At 51.5% G+C, this 24,421-nt stretch overlaps 2 protein-coding genes across 3 annotated transcripts; both read left to right on the top strand.

Annotated features, from left to right (window-relative positions):
* Positions 1–1,394: 1,394 nt before the first annotated feature.
* Slc12a9 (solute carrier family 12 member 9) lies at positions 1,395–17,913 on the top strand. Of its 2 annotated transcripts, none has more exons than XM_051205151.1 (14): positions 1,395–1,526; positions 2,293–2,515; positions 2,667–2,801; positions 3,684–3,815; positions 6,259–6,567; positions 7,262–7,369; positions 7,473–7,584; positions 9,670–9,827; positions 9,925–10,007; positions 11,100–11,224; positions 11,373–11,565; positions 11,701–11,875; positions 12,282–12,428; positions 16,647–17,913. In XM_051205151.1, exons 2-14 carry the CDS (start codon positions 2,335–2,337, stop codon positions 17,531–17,533), a joined length of 2,745 nt encoding a protein of 914 aa, XP_051061108.1. In that variant the 5' UTR covers positions 1,395–1,526; positions 2,293–2,334; the 3' UTR covers positions 17,534–17,913. The 2 variants fall into 2 exon arrangements, with proteins under 2 accessions (XP_051061108.1, XP_051061109.1); XM_051205152.1 differs by lacking the exon at positions 1,395–1,526 and adding an exon at positions 1,551–1,636.
* Positions 17,914–18,080: 167 nt separating this feature from the next.
* Positions 18,081–22,427, top strand: Trip6 (thyroid hormone receptor interactor 6). Its single transcript, XM_051205216.1, has 9 exons — positions 18,081–18,503; positions 18,750–18,877; positions 18,996–19,121; positions 19,351–19,731; positions 20,187–20,280; positions 20,375–20,544; positions 21,535–21,713; positions 21,924–22,044; positions 22,157–22,427. The coding sequence occupies exons 1-9, from the start codon at positions 18,395–18,397 to the stop codon at positions 22,286–22,288; spliced, it is 1,440 nt and encodes a 479-aa protein (XP_051061173.1). The 5' UTR covers positions 18,081–18,394; the 3' UTR covers positions 22,289–22,427.
* The last annotated feature ends 1,994 nt before the right edge of the window (positions 22,428–24,421 follow it).

Raw genomic sequence — 24,421 nt, 5'->3', positions numbered from 1 at the left:
ATAGATGTAATGTCAAAGATTTGTTGGGTGTGTGTGTGTGTGTGTGTGTGTGTGTGTGTGTGTGGAGAGACGGCTCAGTGGTTAAGAGCACTTGCTGCTCTTGCAGAGGACCCAGATTTGGTTTTCAGCATCTACATGATGGCTCACAAACACCCTTAATTCCAGTCCCAGGGGATCCAATGCCAGTGCCCTCTTCTGAACACCGTGGGCAACACACGGTGGTGTACATACATACATGAAGACAAAACACAACATTAAAAACATTAAAAAAAATAAATTAAAAAAAAAGTTTTAAACCGATCTTCAGTTCCCTAATCTGGTAAAACCACAATAGCAGCAGCATCTAGCCACAGAGCGGTTATGATATTTAATACAGTTCTCATGGGGGGGGATCACTGCACATGTATGCATTGGACTAAAGAGTCAATATGTTAAGATTGTGTGTGCATGCGGTCCAGTGGTAGAGTACTCGCTGTGCATGAGGCAGTGTGTTTAATCTGGGGGCGGGCGCGGCGAAGACGAAGTGCTCTTTTAGAAAAATAAACGATTAGCGTGTTACTTACCTGCAATCCCAACAAAGGGGAGGTGGAGGCAGGCGGATCAGAAGCACAAAATCCTCCTCAGCTACTTAGCGAACTGAGAGGGCTAGCCGGGTCTACACACAAACAGGAGTATACACGATTAGCTCATCTCTCTCTCAACTGCTCTTTTACGAGGGATGTTTTAGTTAAGTCCCGTTTTATAGATGAGGAAACACCGTTAGTGAGACCTGTAAGGGCTGGGGACAGGACACCAATTTAAGAGTCGGGTTCACAGTTTTACGATCTTCGCCTACAGGCACAAAAGCAGGTAGGGTTGCCAGCGAATCCACCAGCACCCTGCGCCTGGATGGGGGCTCATAGCTCCCTCCGGTGGCAGAAAAGAAGAGCGCAGCCCGCGGGCTCAAACTGGGCGAGAAGAGGGTCTTCCCTGGGCTAGAAAGGGACCAGGTTGGTACCCGAGGGCATTCTAGGTCTCTGGAGAGACTGGAATAGTACGACACCTGAAGGCGCCGACCGACGTCGCCCGCAGTTCCCCGCCATACACCTGAGTCAGGTGCCGCGGTCCCGCCCACTCCAGGCCACTTTTCCGCAGTCGTCACACGCCCCTTTCATGTACTCCTGGGGGCTCCTCGGAGCTCGGAGAAGAGTCAGATCACCAGCTTGGGCACCTGTTAGCATCGTGGTAACGAGGGGTTATGGGGATCGTGACCCACCGCCTTGCAGATGACACCCGGGACGCACGTGGAGCAGTTTGGTTGGCACAGGCAGCTAGGGAGAGTATGGGCGGGGCTTGCGCATGAACCACCCTTTGGGGCGGGGCTTGATCTGGAACCAATGGGACGCCTTGCTGGGGAGGGCAGGCTCCGGGCCTGACATCCCGGTAGCCCGCTTGCCTTTTCCGGCCCCCTTACCACTGCCGTGAGTAGCGGAGCCCCCCCCAGGCGCGCCGGGGACCACCCCCGGAGCAGCTGCGTTCCTAAGGTGGTGAGTGAGCACCCTGCCGCACCCAGCTGCAGAGTGCGCTTGGCCGGCCGGAGCCAGATCCCTGGCCCCCAGGCATCCAGTTACTGGATGGAGCAAGTGGACAAGAAAGGGTGGGTGGGGGAGGAGGACCCTGGGGACCCCGAGTGGCGCGATGCTAGGCGGTCTGCGTGTGTGTTTGGACAATCGATGGCTCTGTTTGGATTGATAGAGTTTGGGGAAGCTCCTCGTAGGGATTGGAAAAATCTGGTAAGGATTGAGATGGGTATAAAGACAGGGGTGATGGAGGGTGGAGCTTTGAGAGATTTCAAAGTTTCTTATTGCCCATGTGTGAGATGCTGTATTGAGGGGTACTCGAGAGTTGCAATTTAGGACTTGGCAGAAGGTGCTTACTGCTAGTCGCTAACTTCCCTTTGGGGAGATCTGCTTCCTCTCTTGTTGCTAGTTAAGGACAGACCCGGTTTGACAGGGGGATCTGCGTCCCTGTTGCTACCCCTAGTTTTAGAAGCATAGAGGAAGACATGGTCCCTAAGAGTTGAAAGGGACCCTGATTCTTATATACCAGGGTCTGAGAGTGGGGTAAGTTGCTGGGATAGTTTTGAGTTTCTGTACCGTGTGTGTGTGTGTGTGTGTGTGTGTGTGTGTGTGTGTGTTGTGTGTTCCTTTGCAACTGTCCTTTTGAGGAAGCTCTGAGTGTTTGATTAAGATTTTGTTTAGGAGGAACAGCTCTGTGGAATTGCTTTCCAACTCCTAAAAATCTCTTTTACAGCTCACCTAGCCCTTTTGTGGCTTCCTCTGCCCACCCTCAGCTATGGCCAGCGAGAGCTCCCCTCTGCTGGCCTACAGGCTTCTGGGGGAAGAGGGAGCTGCCTTCCCTCCTAATGGAGCTGGAGGATCTGGCGTGGCATCAGCTCGAAAGCTCTCCACCTTCCTGGGTGTGGTGGTACCCACTGTCCTGTCCATGTTTAGTATAGTTGTGTTCCTGAGGATTGGTGAGTAGAGGAAGGATGTACTGGGGAAGGGATGGCCCCTAGTATATGTGGACAGATGGAGGGTAGGAGGAGAGGGCCCTGCCCAGTGGGATGGAGGTAGGGTAAAGGGATGTAACTGCCTCTTGTGACCCACTTTTCTCGCCCTTTTCAGGCTTTGTGGTGGGCCATGCTGGGCTGCTGCAGGCCTTGGCCATGCTCCTGGTTGCCTACATCATTCTGGCACTCACGGTCCTCTCAGTCTGTGCCATTGCCACCAATGGAGCTGTGAGAGGGGGCGGGGCCTACTGTATCCTCCAACTTAGGTGGACTGGGTCGGGGTTGTTCTATCTTCCAGGATTGGGGTGGGGAGGGGCTAGTATCTCCTGAAAACAGGCCAGATGTTAATGGATGGTGAGCAGCTGGATGTGATGGTAAAGTCGACCAGCTCTCTGTCTTCTGGTCTCCTAACAAGGTTCTCAGCATTTTAAGGACAGAGACTGTAGCTCAGTGGAAGAGTGCTTGCCTAGCATGCCTGAGGTCAGGAGTTCCATCCCCAGTCCTGCTCTTCTCTATCAGCAACAAAACAGCTCCAGGGATAGTCATTTTATAGATGAGTAAAGTAGATGCCAGGTGTGGAAATGCAGGCCTGTCACCCTGGGTACCCAGGAGATGAAGGCAGGGGGATCAAAAGTCCATGACCATCCTGGGCTATAGAGTGAATTTAAGGCCAGCCTGGGCAACTAATGGAGGCCTTGTCTCAGAATAAAAAGAGTGAGGCTTGGTGACACACATGCCTCGAATCCTAGTACTGGGGAGATGGAGGCAGGAGGATAAGGAGTTTGGGGTTATCCTAGGCCATGTAGTGAGCTGGAAGCCAGCCTGGGCTACTTGAGACCCTATCTCAATAAATAAATAAATAAATAAATAAATAAAACAAAATAAAGAGTAAAACGAAAGCAGGGGTAATAGCCCCGGGTACAGAGCTTGTCTGGCAGGAGTGGGGGGATGGAGAAGACTGTGTATGCTTCTGATTTATGCAAAGATACGCGACATGAGTACACTGTTGCTGAGAACTGAGATGGTATTTGCAGGGAACCTGGAAGGGAAGCTGCCAAATATCGACTTGTGGTCCCTTCCTCCATTTTGGTTTCTTTTCCCTTAACACTCAACTCCCTGCTTCCACTTTTAGTCATGATCAGCAGAACCCTGGGGCCAGAGGTTGGCGGCAGCATTGGCCTCATGTTCTACTTGGCTAACGTCTGTGGCTGTGCAGTTTCCCTGCTGGGGCTGGTGGAGTCCGTGCTGGATGTCTTCGGGGCTGGTCTGTACTCTCCCCAACCTGGTCTGGGTGGTGCTGAGTTCTTCAGGGCCTGGGATTATGGAGTTGTGCTTCCCAAGATGAACATACTGAGTCTTCTCTTTGTATGGCCTGCCTTCGGCAGGATATGTGGGCAACCAAGTGCTTGTCTCCATCCCCGGGGAACTTACCATCGCCAGGCATGTCCAGCCTGCAGCCCTCTGGCCATATGTGGCTTCATGTGGCCAAGAATAGCCATTAATGCTCACAACATAACATTTTAAGCTTACCTAAAACATTAGATTCTTGCAGAGCTTTGATGGCACACACCTTTAATCCCAGCACTCGGGAGGCAGAGGCAGGCGGATCTTTGTGAGTTCGAGGCCAGCCTGGTCTACAGAGCTAGTTCCAGAACAGGCTCCAAAGCAATACAGAGAAAGAAACCCTGTCTGGAAAAACAAACAAACGAACAAACAAAAAACCCATTAGATTCTTTTTTAGATATGCATGTTTTTTTCCTTTTCTTTTGTTTCTTTTTTATTGGGTGTGTGTGTGTGTGTGGTGACTATGGAATGTGCATGTGTAGGTGAGCCTACTTGAGCATGCCTATGTGGAGGCCAAAGGTCAATGTTGGCTGTCTTCCTCTTCTGGTCTTCACCTTATTTGTAAGCATTTGTTAATTAATTTTTTATTGTTGTGTGTATGACAGGGGACACACACCTCCTATGACTTGAATGTGGAGGTCACAGGACAACTATGTGGAGTCAGTTCTCTCCTCCCCTTTTATGCTGATTTGTGGGACAAAATCAGGTCACCAGGCTTGCTTATCAATAATGCTTACCCAATGAGCCATCTTGCCTGTCCTCTTTATTTACTTATTTATGCACAGTGAAGGTAGATTTATTTATTAAGGAAAAGTAATAAATATCTCTTTTTAAAAAATGGCATGGTGGTGCACGCCTTTCATCCCAGCACTCAGGAGGCAGAGGCAGGGGGATCTTGGAGTTTGAAGCCAGCCTGGTCTACAGAGGCAGTTCCAGGACAGCGGAGGCCACAAACCTAAAAGAAGAAAGACAGGGAGAAAGGGAGAGAAGGAGGGAGAGAGGGAGGGAGGAAGGGACTCCTGAGTGTGGGAGGGGGCTCCAAGGAAGGAAGCCCTCAATCTTATTTATTGTTATTATTTATTTGTATGTGCCAGCATGAGTTTATGTGTATTGTGTGCATGGAGGGGACCTCAGAGGTCAGAAGATGGCATCAACCCCCCTGGATGTAGAGGTGGCTTTAAGTTTCAATATGTGTTCTGGGCACTGAACTGCTGCTCTGCAAGGGCAGTGGACTTTTCTTCTTTTTCTTTCATTACCATGTTATTATTGTTATCATTATTAATTTGAGACATGGTCTCTCTACGTAGCCCTGGCTATTCCCAAATGCACTATGTGGATCAGGCTGGCCTGGAACTCAGAGATCTGTCTGCCTCTGCCTCCCAAGTGTTGGGATTGAGGGCTTGGTGTTGTCACCTCGTCCAGCAGAGTAAGCATTTTCGCTGCCCATCCGTAGGCTGTACTGCCTAGCCAGTTAGCTCTGCCAACCGGCACTGACATGGCAGATACTTGCCACTGAACCTGGCATTTGCTTGGGTGCTAGGGATCCAAATTCAGGCTTTCACTCTTGCACGGTATCTTAGTTAGGGTGCCTATTGCTGCGATGAAACACCATGACCAAAGCAACTTGAGGGAGAAAGGGTTTATTTGCCTTACACTTCCACAATGTAGTCCGTCACTGAAGGAAGCTGGGACAGGAACTCAAACAGGGCAGGAACCTGGAGGCAGGAGCCGAAGCAGAGGCCATGGAGGAGTGCTCCACCTCCCCAGTAGTTAGAATACAGGCATGTACTACCATGCCTAGTTTTATGTGGGGCTGGGAATGAAACCCAGGCCTTTATGTATGCTAAGCAAGCACTCTGCCAACTGAGCTACAGACCCAGCTCTGTGTGTGTGTGTGTGTGTGTGTGTGTGTGTAACATGGCCTTCCGGTGGAGGTCAGAAGACAATTTGTAGGAAGAGTTTTTCTTCTATTATGTGGGTCCCAGGGATCAAAGTCAGTTTGTCTGGCTTGGCAGGGGGTGCGTTTACCTCCTGAGTAATCTTTGTATTTTTATTTGATAAGAATTTTTTTGAGGGGGGAGAGTTGGGGGAAGTTCTTGAGAAGGATTTGTTGACAACAATGTCATGTTACAAAATGAAAAGATTGGACGTGCCTGATTCTAGTCAGAGAGACCGGCTTAATGTTCTGGAAATTGCCATAGCAAGATTGGTGCCCACTGGGGAGAGCTAAGATGCTGGGATTGCCCTAAGAAGGGCTGTAGGGTAAGTAAGGTCTCTAGCAGCAGGTGGGTGGAGGGGCCACAGTTAGGGCCGGCTGTCTCCTTGGGAACCAGGTCTTTTACCGCCTTCCTTCTTCTCTCCAGATGTTACAGGCTCCAGTGGGCTCCGGGTTCTCCCCCAGGGCTACGGCTGGAATCTGCTCTATGGCTCCCTGCTGCTTGGCCTTGTGGGTGTCGTGTGCACACTGGGAGCTGGACTCTATGCTCGGGCCTCCTTCCTCACATTCCTGCTGGTTTCTGGCTCCCTGGCCTCTGTGCTGATCAGCTTTGTGGCAGTGGGACCCCGGGACATCAAGTTAGCTCCCCGTCCAGGCACCAATGGTTCCTCTGTGCCACCCCGGTACGGTCACTTCACCGGTTTCAACAGCAGCACCCTAAAGGACAACTTGGGCGGTGAGCTGAACACTGTAGTGCGTGGGGCGGAGCTTGGGGGGAGGTGAGCGAAAGGTGGGCTGTAGAATCCCTGGAGAAGGGGCTGGAGAGATGCTTCCATGGTTAGGAGTGCCCAGCACCCACATCAGGAAGTCTTAAAAACAGGAATCCCAGGAAAAAGCTGTGGATGTGGGTGTAACTGAGTTGGTAGAGCACTTGCCTAGCTGGTACAAATCACTGGGTTCTACTCCCATTACCCCATTAATCACTCGTGGTGGTGCATGCCTGTAATCCCAGCACTCGGGAGGTAGAGGCAGGAGGCTCAAGAGTTCAGTGTCATCCTTGGCTGCAGAGTGGTTTGAGACCAGCCTGGGGTGCAGTGAGATCCCATCGGGAGGAACAGACCAAGGGTGGTTTAAGCAGAGAAGGAGGAAGCTAACCTTGATTTCCGGCTGGGGAAGGCACGAGCAAGCCCTACAGATACTTTGAGCTGTGTGGGTGAATTCTGATAGGAGTTGGGGTAGAAGAGGCCCACGAGAAAGTACAGAGGGGAATGGGGAGGAGGTGACACACGGCCCCCACGTGGGGGGGGTGGGCTGGAGTCTAAGTCAGAGCTGTGGAGGGGAGGCGAGCGCTGGGGAAGTGTGAAAGTGGGGTGGTAGGGCCAAGGTGTCTGGACCCCTGACAGGAATACTGATGCACTGTCCTCACCCAGGTGGCTATGCTGAGGACTACACCACGGGGGCCATGATGACTTTTGCCAGTGTCTTTGCTGTCCTCTTCAACGGCTGTACTGGCATCATGGCTGGGGCCAACATGTCAGGTGAGATTCTGCTTTTGGCGGCGGGGTGTGTGTGGCAAGGCTGCCACTGTGAGAAGGTGTGATAGGAGGGCTGGCCTTTCTCTCTATGCTCCTGTCCCTCCAGGGGAGCTCAAGGACCCCAGCCGGGCAATTCCACTGGGCACAATCATTGCTGTTGCCTACACCTTCTTCATCTACATCCTGCTCTTCTTCCTCTCCAGCTTCACTTGTGACAGGTATGTGGTGGAGGGCGGTGGCAGACTCTCATTGAGGTTGAGTGTTGGAATAAGACGGTCTTGGGAAGCTGGTCAGTGGTGGTACACCTTTAATCCCAGCACTCAGGAGGCAGAGGCAGGAGGATCTCTGTGAGTTCTTGAGTTCAGCCTGGTCTACATAGCCCGGACAGGCTCCAAAGCTACACAGAGAAACCCTGTCTCAGGGGAAAAAAAAAAAAAACCCAAAAACAACAACAAAAAGATGGTATCCTGGAGCTAGACGCCTTTAATCCCAGCACTTTGGAGGCAGAGGCAGGTAGATCTGAGTTCGAGGCCAGCCTGGTCTACAGAGTGAGTTCCAGGACAGCCAGGGATACACAGAGAAACCCTGTCTTGAAAAAGAACAAAACAACAAGAAAAAGATGGTACCCGGTGGTCACTACAGGTTGTCAAGTAGGTATACAGGTTGTTGGGTGCAGCGCAGTTGGAGGCAGTTTTTTCCATTGGGAGAGAGATGGTGCCATCTGGCAGGGAGGGATGGTTACATAGCCGTAGTGAGCCGGTCACCGTAGCTGTAGTGAGCCGGTCACCGGCAGCTGCTATGAAATTATCTGAATTGTAAACACTTTGGAGTTGATGTTGGGAGGGGCAGGACCTTTCTAATAATAGAGGGTTTTTTGTTGTTGATTGTGTTTTTTTTTGGGGGGGGGATAGAGTAGGTTATTATATAGCCCAGGCTAGCCTTGAACTTACTATGTAACAAAGGCTGGCCTTCAACATATAATCGTCTCACCACTTTTCCATAGTAATGTGATTATAGGCATGCACAAACACGCTCTATTCACCTTTCTTGTTATTTGTATTTGTACAACTGTTTTGTCTCTTGGTCACATACTGCTGGGAGTGAGGAAATCCGAGTAGATCAAAGATACCCCGTGAATGCCATGAACACATCTGGGCACCTTTAATATATAGAGCAGGCTTGCCTAGACATCAGGGCTATAGTCACTGAGAAGACGTCATTTTGTATTACATTTTTAAAAAGTGTGTGGTATGTGCACATTCCTCTCCAAGGCTAAAGGGAGATGTCAGGTGTCCTCTAGTACTTTCTCTCTTATTCTTTTTTGAGGCAGGGTCTCTTACTTTGTAGCTCTGGCTGTCCTGGAACTCACTCTGTAGACCAGGCTGGCCTCAAACTCATGAAGATCCAGCTGCCTCTGCCTCCCCAGTGCTGTGATCACAGGGGTGGTGCTACTGCCCCCCTCCCGTCCGCCACCCACCCGGCTTCTCTTTATTTTGAGAAAGGGTCTCTCACTGAATCTGGACTGTCTGTTGTCTCTCCTGGAGCTACAACCACGCTTGGCTTGTTACATGGGTGCTAGGATCCAAACTCAGGTCCTCATGGTCAACAGGAAGTTCTCCTGACCACTGAGCTTTTGTTATGTTTTTGAGGCAGCACCTGGCTCTGTACGCCAGTCTGCTCTCTAGTCTCATATATTTATATACTGTTTTGTTTTTTTCAAGACAGGGTTTCTCTGTGTAGCTTTGAAGCCTGTCCTGAACTTGCTCTGTAGACCAGGCTGGGCTTGAACTCACAGAGATCCACCTATATCTGCCTCTCGAGTGCTGGGATTAAAGGTGTGTGCCACTACCACCTGGCCCTTTGTTTTATTTTTGAGGCAGGGTCTTGCTCTCTACCCCAGGGTGGCCTTGAACCAGATATCCTCTCATTCTACAGATGCCTGGCCTAAACTAGCTCTTTCTTTTGCTGTGATCTTACACTCATGGCAATCCTCCAGCCTCAGCCTCCCAAGTTCTGGGGTTATAGGTGTGAGTCATCCAGCCAGGCTCTAGGAGCTAGCTTCTTTTGTTTGTTTTTGAGACTGGGTCTCATATAACCCAGGCTGGCCTCAAACTCCCTATATATAGCTGAGGTTGGTCTTGAACTCCAGATCCTCCTGACTCTGCTTCCTGAATGCTAGCATTACAAGGCCCCCTCTAGGACACAGCTCTAGAAATGCAGTGTCTGTCACAAGTACCTTTTCTCATGAGGTCGTTACGACGGCTCACTGATGAACCCTTCCTCGTATTCTTCCTCCTGGCTAGGACTCTGCTTCAGGAAGACTATGGGTTCTTCCGTGGCATCAGCTTGTGGCCCCCGCTCGTGTTGATCGGCATCTATGCCACGGCACTGTCAGCCTCCATGAGCTCTCTCATCGGCGCTTCCCGGATTCTGCATGCCCTGGCCCAGGATGACCTCTTCGGTGTGGTGCCCCCTGGGTCTGCCACGCTTGGGTCTGTCTCTGTCCCCCATAGGCCCACACTGATGTGCCTGGTGTGATTCTGTTTTGTTTTTAATAGGCGTCATCTTGGCACCAGCCAAGGTGGTTTCTGGAGGTGGCAACCCCTGGGGTGCTGTCCTGTATTCCTGGGGTCTGGTGCAGGTAAGTCTTCCTTTCAACTGTTCTGCCCCTCACTCTCTAGCTCGCAGACTGACAACCCATCTTAGGTCTAGATCAGGGGTGTAAATGAAAATGATGATATAGGCCAGCTAGTGTTGCAAACCTGTAATCCAAATTTGGAGGTGGAGGTAGGGGAATGGATTGAAACTGAAGCCATTCTGAGCTGCATGATAAGACCCAGCCTAAAAATAAATACAGCGGGTGGTCTAAGCAAGCAATCCCAACTCTCAGTACACAGAGGTGCAAGGATTGCAACAAGTTTGAGGCCAGTCTAGCCAGTTAGAGCAAGACCCTGTCTCATAAAAACAAAATCACACACACACTCACACACACATTCACAAACACACTCACGCACACTCACACACTCACACTCACATACACACACACTCACACACACATTCACAAACACACTCACGCACACTCACACACTCACACTCACATACACACACACATTCACAAACACACTCACATACACACACTCACACACACATTCACAAACACACACACACTCTCACTCACACACACACTCACATACACACACATACACACACACTCACACACACATTCACAAACACACTCACACACACACTCACATACACACACACTCACACACACACTCACAAACACACTCACACACACATTCACAAACACACTCACATACACACACACACACACTCACACACACTCTCACTCACACACACACTCACATACACACACACTCACACACACACATTCACAAACACACTCACTCACTGGCACTCCTTGAGGTGCATTGGCATTTATTTTTTATTTATTATATTGAGACAGTCTCAATATGTAGCCCTGGCTGCCTGAAACTTGATTGTACTCCAGAATGACCTAGAACTCATAAATATTGGCAGTGGTTGTCCAAACTTGAGTATGTGTATGTGTGTGTATGTGTGGAGGTCTGAGGACAGCTCAGGAGAACTGACTCTCCAGGATATGAATCCAGCTCATTAGGCTCAGCAGCGAGCCTCTTTATCCACCGAGCCATCTGGCTGGTCCTTGGAGTTGGCACTTTTGATTAATGCTTACCTCTTGGTCCTTTCCCAGTTGGTGCTGTTGGCTGGCAAGCTGAACACACTGGCTGCTGTGGTCACCGTCTTCTACTTGGTGGCCTATGCTGCGGTGGACCTGTCTTGCCTGAGTCTAGAGTGGGCTTCAGCCCCCAACTTCCGGTGAGAAACAGTGATGCCTTGGAGAACAAAAAAAAAAAAAAAAAAAAAGAACAGAGCCTCGGGCGTGTGGCCTGGGACTAGAGCAGGTGACAGGCAGGTGTTGAGGGCCAGCCCTGAGTGCCCTCCCTTCCTTCTGTCTTCCCTCCAGCCCCACCTTCAGCCTGTTCTCCTGGCACAGCTGCCTACTTGGGGTGGCCTCCTGTCTGCTGATGATGTTTCTCATCAGTCCCGGGGCGGCCGGTGGGTCCCTCCTTCTCATGGGCCTGCTCTCTGCTCTTCTGACCGCACGAGGAGGACCCAGCAGTTGGGGCTATGTCAGCCAGGCCTTGCTTTTCCACCAGGTTGGGGACCCTTGAGGAAGGGTGGGAGGTTGTCTTGGGAGGCTCCCTGCTCCCACCCTGGGGGCCCGTGTCTCTGTCTGAGAAGAACCCAGGGGTAAGTGCCTATGGGAGCTTCTCCCACCTCCTGCTGTCCAGGTGCGGAAGTACTTGCTCCGTCTGGATGTTCGCAAGGAGCATGTGAAGTTCTGGAGGCCCCAGCTGCTGCTCCTGGTGGGAAACCCTCGGGGTGCCCTGCCTCTGCTACGGCTGGCCAATCAGCTAAAGAAGGGGGGACTCTATGTGCTGGGCCATGTCACTCTGGGAGACCTTGGTGAGTGACTTTCTTTCTCGTTCTTGTCCTTCCTCTCTTCTTTCTCAGAAGCCTCATGTTTTTGTTCAGACTCATGCAGGCTTAGAACTCTAGACTAAATGATTAAAACAGGGGTGTTGCTGATCTATACCCCCAGCCCCCCACTGGGGGATTCTAGGCAGGAGCTTTATTACTGAAATATAGCCCCAACTCTAGTAAAGAGTAATTGAGCTTGGCCAATAGTTGCTCCCCCCACCACTGGTCAAACACTTCACTACTGTGAGCTATATCACCAGCCCTTGGTTTTGTGAGGTAGGTTCTCCCTACTTAGTCCAGCTGGCCATCTTCCTGCCTCAGTCCCCTGAGCACTGGGGTCAGGTGTGTGTCACTGTACCTTCACCACCTTCTGTCTGTATTTTCTCTACAGACTCACTACCATCTGACCCTGTACAGCCACAATATGGTGCATGGCTCAGCCTGGTGGACCTGGCCCAAGTGAAAGCCTTTGTGGACCTCACCCTGTCCCCCTCTGTGCGCCAGGGGGCTCAGCATCTACTGCGGATCTCTGGCCTTGGTGAGTGGCATCTCTCTGAGTATCTTCCAGGCCCGCTCAGTGGTCCCCTTCCTCCAGGGAATCAACCAGATTGTAGATTGCAAAAGGAACTCACCATACAGAGTAGATAAGATAGGAGTCAAAGATAACAGTGGCAGAGTGTCTAACAGTGGCCACAATGTCTGATTGGAGATGTGGCATAGATAGGGCATGATGCTGATGGTTGGCTTAAAAAAAAAAAAAAAACAAAACCAAACTACTTTTAGCTAGGCGGTGGTGTTGCATGCCTTTAATGCCAGCACTCTGGAGGCAAAGGTAGGCAGATCTCTGAGTCTGAGGCCAGCCTGGTCTACAGAATGAGTTCTAGGACAGCCAGGGATACACAGAGAAACCCTTTTTGGTCTCAAAAAGCCAAAAAAAAAAAAAAACCAAAATTACATTTAATCATGTGTGTGTGTGTGTGTGTGTGTGTGCAAGCATGCTGTGGTGCATGTGAAGAGGTCAAAACACAGCCTTCAGGAGTCCCTTCTCTCCATCTACCGTGTGAGCCCTAGAGACTGAACTCAGATCATCAGGGTTGGCCACAGACACTCCAACCCACTGATCCATCTTGCTGGCCCTGTTTTTGTTGTTGTTGCTGCTGCTGTTTCGTCAGGGTCCAGTGGATCTCAGGCTGGCTGGGAACTCACTCTGTAGCTGAGGATGACCTTGACCCACTGATGCTCTTGCTCGTGATCACAGGCATGCAGCACTGTGCCCACTTTATGAGGTGCTGGGAATGGAACTCAGGGCCTTGTGCTGATAAGGCCTCTGTAAACTGAGCCACTGCACTTTCTGAGACAAGAATTAGTGCGCATTTGGGCTCTGGAGAGTATTTCTCCAGGGAGAGTGGGACAGTTATTTGAGTCTTAGATGGCCCCATTAAAACAGAATTTCTTCCATCCAAATACTAACTGGGTTTAACGCTGCTTAGTGTCTGAGATCCAGTGGGGTTGGGGTGATGCTGCCACAGATAAAGCAGATGGTTGTTAACCACCAGAATTGAGACCTCCGAATACCGATGAATGACTCGATATTGATGTGGTCAGCGAAGGTTTTGTGGTGAGATGCGAACTGAGCTTGGTCTGAAAAGGCTCTGTAGTGGGGAAGCCATGGTGATGATGGCTCATGCCTGCAGTCTTAGCACTTGGGAATCTGAGGCAGGAATTCTAGGTCAGACTGCACTTTACAGCTGAACCCTACCACCAACAAATACCAATCAAGGTGGCAGGAAGGAGCAGAATGGGGTCCCTAGGTCACAAAGGATACCAGAGTATATATGGGAGAGATGCTTTCAGATAAAATAGAATCTTGCCAGGCCTGTGACTCTTCCTGTCTATCACACACACACACACACACACACACACACACACACACACACACACACACACACACACTGGTTTGAAGCTAGAGCTTTGCTTAAGTTAGGCAGGTGCTCTACCACTGAGTCACACCCTCAGCCCCTCACTGGGGGATTCTAGGCAGATGCTCTACCACTGAGCCACACCCTAGAACCTCACTGGGGCATGCTACTAATACTTTATTTCTAGTAATATTTTACAGCTAAGCTACATCACAGACTTTTTTTTTTCTTTTTTCCCCGTTTTTTGAGATAGAGTCTCACTAAGTTGCCCAGGAGGACCTTGAATTTGAGATCCTGTTGTCTCAACCTCCTGTGCACCTAGGATTACAGGCCTGTGCCACCAGGCAGCTTCAGCTCTGTGACTCACACTGCAAGCCTTGTACTGTGGGCACTCCTGGGCTCATCCACCTCCTCATTCCCAAGACTAGTGTTTGTCATCTGAGCTAACACTTCCTTCTCCACCTGCAGTCAGTCAGGCTAAAGGTCAATCCCATTGAACTTCGCACTCACTGCTTGGTGCAAAGCAGGGTTCTGGTAAAAGCACAGGGTGGTGGGTGATCACTTTCCCTTGCTGGATCAGCGGCTGTTCCCTCCTGCTAATGGGCTTGGGTATCATTGAATAGCATTTACCCCTGGAGACCTTGAGGACACTTGCTCTCCTTTCCTGGAAGGGGTCACTGTACTAGTGACACTTACCTTGAGGAAGATGACTCTAGCAGAAAGGGACTTGGGGAGGAGGCGCAACTGGTATAGCTATTGCTGTGCAAACAAAAAGGACCTGAGTTTGGATCCCCAGCATCACGTAAAGGCCAGGCACCTCTGTGCACATCTAATTCCAACATCGGGAGGGTGGAGACAGGACAGCCAGTGTGGCCAGCTGGTGTAGCCCAGGCAGTGAGCTCCACGTTTTGTAAGACCCTGTGTGAAAAAAATAGAGTGGCAGGCTGGGCGGCATAGGTGGTGGTGGTGGCGGCGGCGGTGGTGGCGCATGACTTTAATCCCAGCACTTGGGAGGCAGAGTCAGGTGGAGCTCTGTGAGTTCCAGGCCAGCCTGATCTACAAAGCCAGGACAGCCAAGGCTATTACATAGAGAAACCCTTTCTTGAAAAGCCAAAAACAAACAAACAAAAGACGACAACAACAACAAAAAATCCAAAAAACTAAAAACCAAAAACAAAGTCCATCAACTGGTTGGGAATTTGAGAGGCCCATGCTTTTTTTTTTTTTTTTTTTTTTTTTAACTGCACCATGGAGACTTCTGGGACAAGAGATTTGGGTCATTGAGGTTGGCCCAAGCTCAGCCAGGTCAGAGAACAGCCTATTGTGTGAAGAGTCATAGTCACCTTCCTACCCAGGCCCTTTCAGGCCTGAGCCTTCAGGCCAGTGACTTCATTGCGTGGGGCCTGAGGTTGGTTCCTTATCTGTAAAAGGGGAGAATAAACAGTACTTATCTCACAGCTTGTTGCCACAAGGTTCAAATGAGTTGAGTGTTCTCTCTAGGATGTGGCCTCTGGTAAACAGCAGATGCTCTCTGTTTCCTCTTGGGTACCAGACTGCAGACCACTGGCCTTAGAACTTTGAAGCTGTGGTCCCATCCTCCCCTGGAGGGATCCAGGAGGTAGCTTTTCTGGTGATTGAGGTCAGGAACTTGAACCATCAGGCTATCTGATTTTATTTTCCTCATGCCTGGTGATGCAGGCTATAACCTCAACTACTGTGGAAGCGGAAGCAAGGAGGGTTTTAAGTTCAAAGCTAGCCTGAGCTACAGAAGTCTCATTTCCTCAGTAGAGTTCAATTTCAGTCTCTAGGTTTTTGTCTGTTTGTTTTCTGGTTGAGGCAGGTTCTCCCTCTGTAGCTCTGTAGCCTATGCTGCACGAAACTGTGTAGCCCAGGCTGCCATCAAACTTGTAGCAATCCCCCTGCCTCAGCTTCCCAGTTGCTGGGATTACAGTTGCTGGGGCCATCATGCCTGGATGAAATGACCTCTCCTAATGTGAAAGAGATGAGCTGTTTAAAGCCTGTCGTGATAACAACCGATCCTACCCCTAAAAGAACCCAGAGCCAGGGCTGTAGTTCAGTGGCAGAGCTTTTACCTAGCATGCATATCGCCCTGAGGTCCATCCCTGCACTCCATGAACTTCATGGGCCAGTTGGGCTGAACGCACATAATCCCAGCACTTGGAAGGAGGGTACAGGAAGATCAGGAGTTCAAGGTCATCTTCTGCCACATAGAGTTCCAAGCAAACCCAGGTTGTCCAAGACCTTGTCCCAAAAAACAAACAAAAAAACCCCGCTTAAGTGCATGCCTTTAATTCCACTACTCAGGAGACAGAGGCAAGTGGATTTCTATGAGTCAGTGCCTGGCCTGGTCTACATACTGAGTTGCAGCCCAGTCAGGGCTCCATAGTGAAACCCTTTCTCAGAAGGATAAAAGCAAGAGAGCAAGCAAGCAAACAAACAAAACAAAACAAAACAAAAAACTCCAAAGCAAAACCTGACACAAAATCTAAAATGAGGCTGGGAATATAGCTCAGTTGTTGATTGCCTAGCATGGGTAAGGCACTAAATTTAATCTCCAGTACCTCTCTAGGCAAAAGAAAAACAAATTCCTATTGTGAAATTTACATATTTAAAGTGGAGGAGATTATTCCTAGAGATAGGCAAATAAATGCATGTGAAAGTGTTTAAGAAAGCCAGATCATTTCGCAAACGTGTGTATAAAGTAACTGTTGTAAGGCCCCAGCCATACCTCATGGCTGACCTAAGTGCGAGTGGGCGCGTTTTATGTGGTGTAAACTCAACCCCCGGCCTGATTTCTGTTCCTTCTTTGCCCCTAGGCGGCATGAAGCCCAACACTTTGGTGCTCGGTTTCTATGATGACGCCCCACCCCAGGACCATTTTCTAACAGACCCAGCCTTCTCCGAGCCTGCAGAGGGCACCAGAGAGGGCGGGTCGCCTTCCCTGAGCACGCTGTTCCCTCCACCTCGGGCTCCTGGGAGCCCTAGGGCTCTCAGTCCCCAGGACTACGTGGCCACGGTGGCAGATGCTCTCAAGATGAACAAGAATGTGGTTCTTGCCCGGGCTTGTGGGGCTTTGCCCCCGGAGCGCCTAAGCCGGGGGTCCGGTAGCAGCTCTCAGCTACATCATGTAGACGTGTGGCCCTTGAACCTGCTGCGGCCCCGGGGTGGGCCTGGCTACGTGGACGTCTGTGGCCTTTTCCTGTTGCAGATGGCTACCATCTTAAGCATGGTGCCTGCATGGCACAGTGCCCGGCTCCGGATCTTCCTGTGCTTGGGGCCTAGGGAGGCTCCTGGGGCAGCCGAGGGAAGGCTCCGGGCTCTGTTGAGTCAACTCAGGATCCGGGCAGAAGTACAAGAGGTGGTGTGGGGTGAAGGGGCCGAGACTGGGGATCATGAAGAAGAGGAAGGGGACTTTGTGAATGGTGGTCGAGGAGATGAAGAGGCTGAGGCTCTGGCTTGCAGTGCCAACGCCCTGGTGCGTGCCCAGCAGGGGCGAGGCACAGGAGGCGGCCCTGGGGGGCCTGAAGGAAGGGACGGGGAGGAGGGACCCATTACTGCCCTTACCTTTCTGTACCTGCCTCGACCGCCGGCCGATCCTGCCCGCTACCCCAGATACCTGGCGCTGCTGGAAACCCTGAGCCGCGACCTGGGTCCCACCCTTCTTGTTCATGGTGTCACTCCGGTCACCTGTACTGATCTCTGATGACTGTTCAGACAGGGTTGCATAGAGAGGGTCCAGGCCCATTCTGAACAATGGATCCCCCAATGGACCCTGCCCTTCGGATGATGTTTTAAGGGGACCACGGTCTCCTTTGGATGGGGGGCACATAGTACACTAATTTTGGGTGGCTGTCCCCATCGTACTGGGGAGGACATTGCGGCCCTGCCCCCGGCCTGCCTTCCCCTCCTTCACTGGTGCCTTGACCAGAGGGGCTGGTCTCTTCTGTGACTCTAGGCTACCTCAGTGTCCCCATCCTGGCCACAAACACACCGCCTCCCTCTCCCCGACTTCCTAGGGTGGTGATGTTCGTGTTTTGTTTTATTTTTCTAACTACTGGCCATTAATAAAAGACCAAAACACTATGGGCTGCTGGAACACTGCTGGAGGGTGGGTGAGAGGGAGGCGGGTGGGAAGGGAGAGATCTGTAAGGGGGTGGAGACCAGAAGCCTTTTAGAGCCCCAGGCAAGAGGCTGCCACGTGCAGTCCTGGGGCCGGGATCATAGAGACTTCTGGGCCGCAGCGCCTGAGCCGCTAGCAGCCCACCCCGTGGCTTGGCTCCGGAGGCGGGCGGTCCTTTCTTAACAGGAGGGGGCCACAGAGAGAGGAGGGTTTGCAGATTAGGGTTTAGGGGACCACGTGACCCTCCCCCAGGAATGCGGTGACGTCAGGGGGCGGGGCCGTCCCCAAAATTGGGGAAGAAGGGGGAAAAAAGCCAGAAAAAGTTTCTTTGCGGGAGTCCCAAACCGGGCGTGGGACGGAACAGGAGGGAAGGGGCTCAAAGCTCCGGGCTCCGGGCTTGTGGGACCCTGACCTCTGTCTGGAGTGGAGTAGTCATCCCAGACCATGTCGGGGCCCACTTGGCTTCCCCCGAAGCAGCCAGAGCCCTCCAGAGTCCCTCAGGGAAGAGCGCTTCCCCGAGGCGCCCTGGGGCCGCCACCGGCCCACGGAGCAAGTAAGTTTTCCCCTCTCAAACACCCGGGAGTGGCGGGAGAGCTACTGGCTACTCTCCTTTTCTTTTCTCCCCTGCCTGTCTGCTTCCTGATGTCTCTTCCCCAAGCCAGAGGCTTGCCCTTGTGCAACCTCCCCTGATTCCTAGCCCTTCCCAGACGCCCTAGGTACAGAAGGAGAGGCGCCCCGAGGAAGGGCAGCCCTCAGGAGGTACCGTTTTCCATTCCCACCTCTGTTCTCTCCCGTATAGCACTCCAGCCCCACCCCAGGGTCAATTTTTGCCCCCTCCCACCTGAACAATGTTATCAGCCTCCGGGGGTACCTGACGATCGGGGGCCTACCTGGGTGGGACCCCATGGAGCGCCCCAGCGTCTGCAGGTGAGAACTGGGGGTGGGGTGAGGGTAGGATGTGTGGGTCTCTTTCTCAGGGTGAAGGCGAGAGAAGCCCAGGGGTTGTGATCTATATTTGTTCTCCGGACCTTGGCTCTGTCTCCAGGGGCTCCCGCCAGACAGGGGTGTCATCCGTCCTGGAAGCCTGGATGCTGAGATAGATTCGCTCACTAGCATGTTGGCTGATCTGGACGGGGGTCGCAGTCATGCTCCTCGGCGGCCAGACCGACAGGTCTGTGTCCTGTGCTCCCTTCTGTGGCCGAAGCCACGCTTTCCACGCTCCCCATCTACCCTCTTTGCAACTAATGAACACCTGGCTCACGGAAGCACCAGCTTCCTCCTTGTCAGGCCTTGCCCATGGGAACTTGTCAAAAGTCATTGCTCCTCTGAGGTTCCTACCTGGCACGCATGGATGTTGGATATGGCCTTACTCACTGTTTCTGCGTTGCTTGTCTCCCCAGGCTTTTGAGGCCCCTCCACCCCATGCTTACCGCGCAGGCTCCCTGAAGCCCAGTGGAGGTGCCGTTCCAACCCCTATGCTCCCAGCATCCCCCTATGGCGGACCTACCCCAGCCTCCTATGCTACAGCCAGCACTCCGGCTGGTCCTGCTTTCCCTGTACAAGTGAAGGTGGCTCAACCTGTGAGAGGCTGTGGACTGCCAAGGCGGGGAGCCTCTCAGGCCTCTGGGCCTCTTCCAGGCCCCCACTTTCCTTTACCAGGCCGTGGTGAAGTCTGGGGGTCTGGCTATAGGAGCCACCGCGAGCCAGGAACAGGGGTAAAGGAGGATGCCGCTGGGATACTCGGCCCTGCAGGAGGAAGAGGAGGCGGGCATGGGCCCCAGGTAAGCTGGGTGGGGGGTGGGGACACTGGGTTTGTGGCCATTGCAGGTAAGTGGGCATTGATTGGGTGGCATGGAGGCTGGTTTTAGGGCTGGGGAGGCAGTTCAGGTGCAGCAGTTCCAAGGGTCTATCCACAGCACCATACAATTCAAGCATGGTGGAGGTAGAAGCAGGAGGGTCAGTATAGATTAAGGTCATCTTTGGCTGCATAACAAGTTCCAGGCCAGCCTAGGCTGTATGAGACACTGTCTCAACAATAAATAAATGAATAATTCAATCCTGGTTTTAGGGTACCCAGAGGTCATGGGTCAAAATGGCCAAAGGGAAGGGGCTAGGCATCCCCCCCATCATCTTCTGAGAGATGTTCTCAGATGAGTTTCAGGGTTCCTGACCTTACGGGTTATTTGTGGTATCAGAGACTGTAGGCCATAACACAAAGCCCCGATTCTCACTGTAGGTCCCTTTAAGCCAACCTCCGGAAGAGGAGCTAGAGAGACTGACCAAGAAATTGGTGCATGACATGAGCCACCCGCCCAGTGGAGAGTACTTTGGTGAGCTGGCCTGGTGGGTAGGGTGGGAAGAGGGAGGAGATGGCTCTGGTGGCGTGGATCTTACAGACTGATGCTCATTGCTCTCTATCCTCAGGTCGGTGTGGTGGTTGTGGCGAAGATGTGGTTGGCGATGGAGCTGGGGTTGTGGCCCTGGACCGCGTCTTCCATATTGGTTGTTTTGTGTGTTCAACCTGTCGGGCCCAGCTCAGGGGCCAGCATTTCTATGCTGTGGAGAGGAGGGCATATTGTGAGAGCTGCTATGTGGTGAGTGGTTAGGCTGGGGGGGGGGAAGGGGCTAAATTAAGTATCAAGATGGGCAGGCAGGTCCCTGCCTATCTAAGAGAGGGCCAGATACTCAGTCAGATGGGGCAGAAGACAGAGGGGACTTGAAGCTAGGGACTCAAGCAGAAATACAAGAAGGGAAGAACTCGACGTGGTGGCTATCCGCAGGAGAGACGATCAGGAGTTCGAGGCCAGCCTTAGCTAAAAGCAGGTTTGAGGCCTGCCCAGGGCACATATTCCAAAGATCATTTGGTCCATCAACCAAAGAACATTTTGGGTTTTGTTTCTGTGCTTGCTTGTTTGTTGTTTTGGGATAATATGTCGTGTATCCCAGACTGGCCTGAAACTCATATATAGCTGAGGAAGGCCTTGAACTTCCTCCCCCTATCCATGAGGTTTGGGAATTCCAGATGTGTGCCACCAGATCTGTTTTATATGGTGCTAGGAATGGAGCTTCTTGCATGCTGAGCAAACATTTTACCAATTGAGCTACAGCCCCCAGACCAAGGAAGGAGTTCAATGTGGATACTAGCGGGGGAGGGGGGAGGACAGCTGCTTTTTTCAATGGGGAGGCCTGGCTTTCTTCCTTCCAGACTGAATCTCACTGTGTAGCCCAGGCTGGCCCTGAAATTGTGATCCTCCTGCCTCAGCCTCCCGAGAAGTAGGAAAACAGATGTGTGCCGGTCGCCATGCCCAGCTAGAAGGCATTTTAGAGTTGAAGTGATTTGCGAAAGTCTGATAACATTCCTCAGAGGCAGGGATTATTGTTGACTCATCTTACTGGAAAAGAGAGTGTGTGGAGGCTGAACTCCCTGTCTAGAAGTTACAATGCTGGGATAAGAACTCAGAGATGCGGAGACCACCTCCCACTGAATCCTATGCAGGGGACTCCCCCCAGATGGGTGGGAGGCCAGTGCGCCTCCCTGGCTGCTGTGGCTTCCCTTTCTGACCTTCCTGATGCTTCCCCACTAGGCTACCCTGGAGAAGTGTTCCACGTGCTCTGAACCCATCCTGGACCGAATCCTGAGGGCTATGGGGAAGGCTTACCACCCTGGTTGCTTCACCTGTGTGGTGTGTCACCGTGGCCTTGATGGCATCCCTTTCACGGTGGATGCCACCAGCCAGATCCACTGCATTGAGGATTTCCACAGGTTTTGTCTTGGCACAGAATCTCTGATCTGTCCCCTCCATGTCCGTTTCTGACTTCTGGTCCTCTCTGTGACATCAGGGTCTTCCCCAAGACCTAAACCCATCTTTCCAATCCTTCTCATTCCCTTCCCTTCCCCTTTGCTGGGCTCCATTGTGAGCCTCCTGTCGGGAGGGAGGGACCTGAAACCCCTTTTGAATTCCTTCCACCTCAGGAAATTTGCACCTCGCTGCTCAGTGTGTGGTGGGGCCATCATGCCAGAACCAGGTCAGGAGGAGACGGTGAGAATTGTCGCTCTGGATCGAAGTTTCCACATTGGCTGTTACAAGTGTGAGGTGAGGGGTCCCTGGACAAGGCTTTGCAGAGCCTAGGACCCTGGGGGGAGAACCCTAAGGGAAGACACACAGAGCTCTCAGGCTAATAGGCAGATATTGTTTCTTCCCACAGGAGTGTGGGCTGCTGCTGTCCTCTGAGGGTGAGTGTCAAGGCTGCTACCCGCTGGATGGGCACATCTTGTGCAAGGCTTGCAGTGCCTGGCGCATCCAAGAGCTCTCAGCCACCATCACCACTGACTGTTGACTCTTCCTAGAAGAACCTGCTGGAAATCTCAGCCCCCATTCATCACCTCCCCTGACATCCACCTTTACTGTTTGTCACCAAATGCTGTCGCTTCTTCCTCTCTTCATGAAATAATAATCCGTGAAGAGTTTAAAAGCAACTTGCAAGTCTGCTGTTTCATTGGAGTCTTATAAGATGAGGCTGTGTAAACCTCAAGTTCCAGCACTTCGGAGGCAGAGGCAGGCGGATCTCTGTGAGTTCAAGGGCAGCCTGGTCTATGTAGTAAACGCCAGGCCAGTGAGGGCTCCATAGTGAGACCATGCCTAAAACAAAGGCTGTCTTATACTTTGTTTTTTTGTTTTCCAGGCAGGGTTTCTCTGTGTTGCCATAGCTGTCCTGGAACTCTCTTTGTAGACCTGGCTGGCCTCGAACTCACAGAGATCTGAATGCCTCTGCTTCTCGAGTGTTGGGATTAAAGGTGTGTGCCACCATGCCCGGCTGCTGTCCTATACTTATATTGTTACATTATAAATTAACTAATTTATTGTAGACTAGAGATTTCTCAAATGGTTCCGTTTCTATTGGTCTTTGAATTCCTCCAGTCTTCTGACTTGACAGAAGTGGTATTGCAGGTCCAGTCCCCACCAGCGGGAATCACAATGCTGGATGCTGATGGCCTATTTCCTCATCTTGGTCTTGCCCTAGAAGGAACTGATGCACTTGACATGCTAGCCATTATAAAGGACCAATTCTAATGTATCCTGGGCTTCCCTTGAATTTGATACATGGCTGAGAGAGCTGAGGCTGTTCTTGAACTCTGGATCCTGCTGCCTTCACTTCTCAAATGCTAAGATTACAGGAGTGTGCCATTGTGTCTGGTGACTTTTGTGGGTGGGTGGGAGGGTGCTGGGGGTGGACCAGGGACACATACATGCTAAGCAAATGCCCTACCTCTTAACTGTACCCCCAGTCTTCTCGCCTTGCCTGGCTTCTTACTTCCTAAACCCAATCCTTTCATACGGTAGGCAAGCACTCTGTCGTTGAACTATATATCACCATTCGTCCCTGTTAAATTATGTGTGCAGGAGCTGAAGGTGGAGGCGTGTGCCTTTAATCCCGGCACTTGGGAGGCAGAAGTAGGTGGATCTCTTGAGTTCTAGGGCAGCCTGGTCTCTACAGGGTTACACAGAGGGGGGAAAAATGTTTGATATGTACATCTAAGTGTGGGTATATGTACATTTGAGCATCGTAGTCCAGAAGAGGTCATCAGGTCCCCAGGAACTAGAGTTAACACCTGAGAGGGTGCCGGGAGTCAAACTCTGCCCCCCTGCAAGACCAGGAGTGCTCTTAACCACTGAACCATCGTTTCAGACCCTTCTGAGAGGCAGGGTTTCACCAAATTGTCCAGGCTTGCTTTGAACTCATTCTGTGGCCCTTAAGTTTGTGATCCTCCTGCTTCAACTTGCTGAGTAGCTGGGATTACAGGCCTGTGCCAACATGACTACTAAATTTTTAAATGCCCATTATTGTAAAGACACCTTTCTTACGTGCTGGGATTTTCTTGCTGGGAGCAAGGCTGTGGCATGCTCCATTCTTCAGGTTGGCATTCTATTCATTGAGAAGGGCTTAGTGTTATCTTGGGGAATTATGCGTTTAAACTGGAAGCTACTGGATCCTAGTGGTTATTTCCAGACTGCTATGTACAACTTCCCATTAAAGAATTGGGGATTAAAACTGAGATTGGCATGGTTTGCAAAAGGATTAGGCGCCTCTGTCTAAGAAAAGCAGGAAAAACGCGTTTTGAAAAGTAACACATACTGTGGATTTCTGAGGAAGAAGAAAATGGTGGGACGAGATGCCTTTAAAATGGTTGCTTCTATGCATTATTCCCTAGACATCCCTCAAACAAACCCATCCATAGCGCGAGGAGAGGGCAAATCCACCCTTGAAGAGGTCAAGTAATGACCCAACCCAGGGCTCTCGCAAAGCAACCTCTAGATGCAAACTAGCTCCAACCCAGGAGACGTTACGGGAGAGAAAATCTCCATCTCAATTCTCCTCGTGTTAAAAAGGACTCCCCCGCCCCCCAACCATGTTCAGCAAGCCTGGCTTGGCCCAACTCAGCTTCCGTAGCTTCAGCGCTTGAGCGAATTT

The sequence above is a fragment of the Phodopus roborovskii genome, unplaced genomic scaffold, assembly GCF_943737965.1.
Source record: "Phodopus roborovskii unplaced genomic scaffold, PHOROB, whole genome shotgun sequence".
NCBI lineage: Eukaryota > Metazoa > Chordata > Mammalia > Rodentia > Cricetidae > Phodopus > Phodopus roborovskii.
The sequence above is the reverse complement of the archived record's forward strand: the minus strand, read 5'-3'. Positions and strand labels throughout refer to the sequence as shown.

Bases quoted from the DNA above. Each gene is read 5' to 3' on its own strand.
- Trip6 (XM_051205216.1), top strand. From the start codon at position 18,395: ATGTCGGGGCCCACTTGGCTTCCCCCGAAGCAGCCAGAGCCCTCCAGA. The intron at 19,122-19,350 runs GTCTGTGTCCTG...TTGTCTCCCCAG, and splicing joins CTCGGCGGCCAGACCGACAG to GCTTTTGAGGCCCCTCCACC. The intron at 19,732-20,186 runs GTAAGCTGGGTG...TTCTCACTGTAG, and splicing joins GAGGCGGGCATGGGCCCCAG to GTCCCTTTAAGCCAACCTCC.
- Slc12a9 (XM_051205151.1), top strand. From the start codon at position 2,335: ATGGCCAGCGAGAGCTCCCCTCTGCTGGCCTACAGGCTTCTGGGGGAA. The intron at 9,828-9,924 runs GTGTGGTGCCCC...TGTTTTTAATAG, and splicing joins GGCCCAGGATGACCTCTTCG to GCGTCATCTTGGCACCAGCC. The intron at 10,008-11,099 runs GTAAGTCTTCCT...GTCCTTTCCCAG, and splicing joins ATTCCTGGGGTCTGGTGCAG to TTGGTGCTGTTGGCTGGCAA.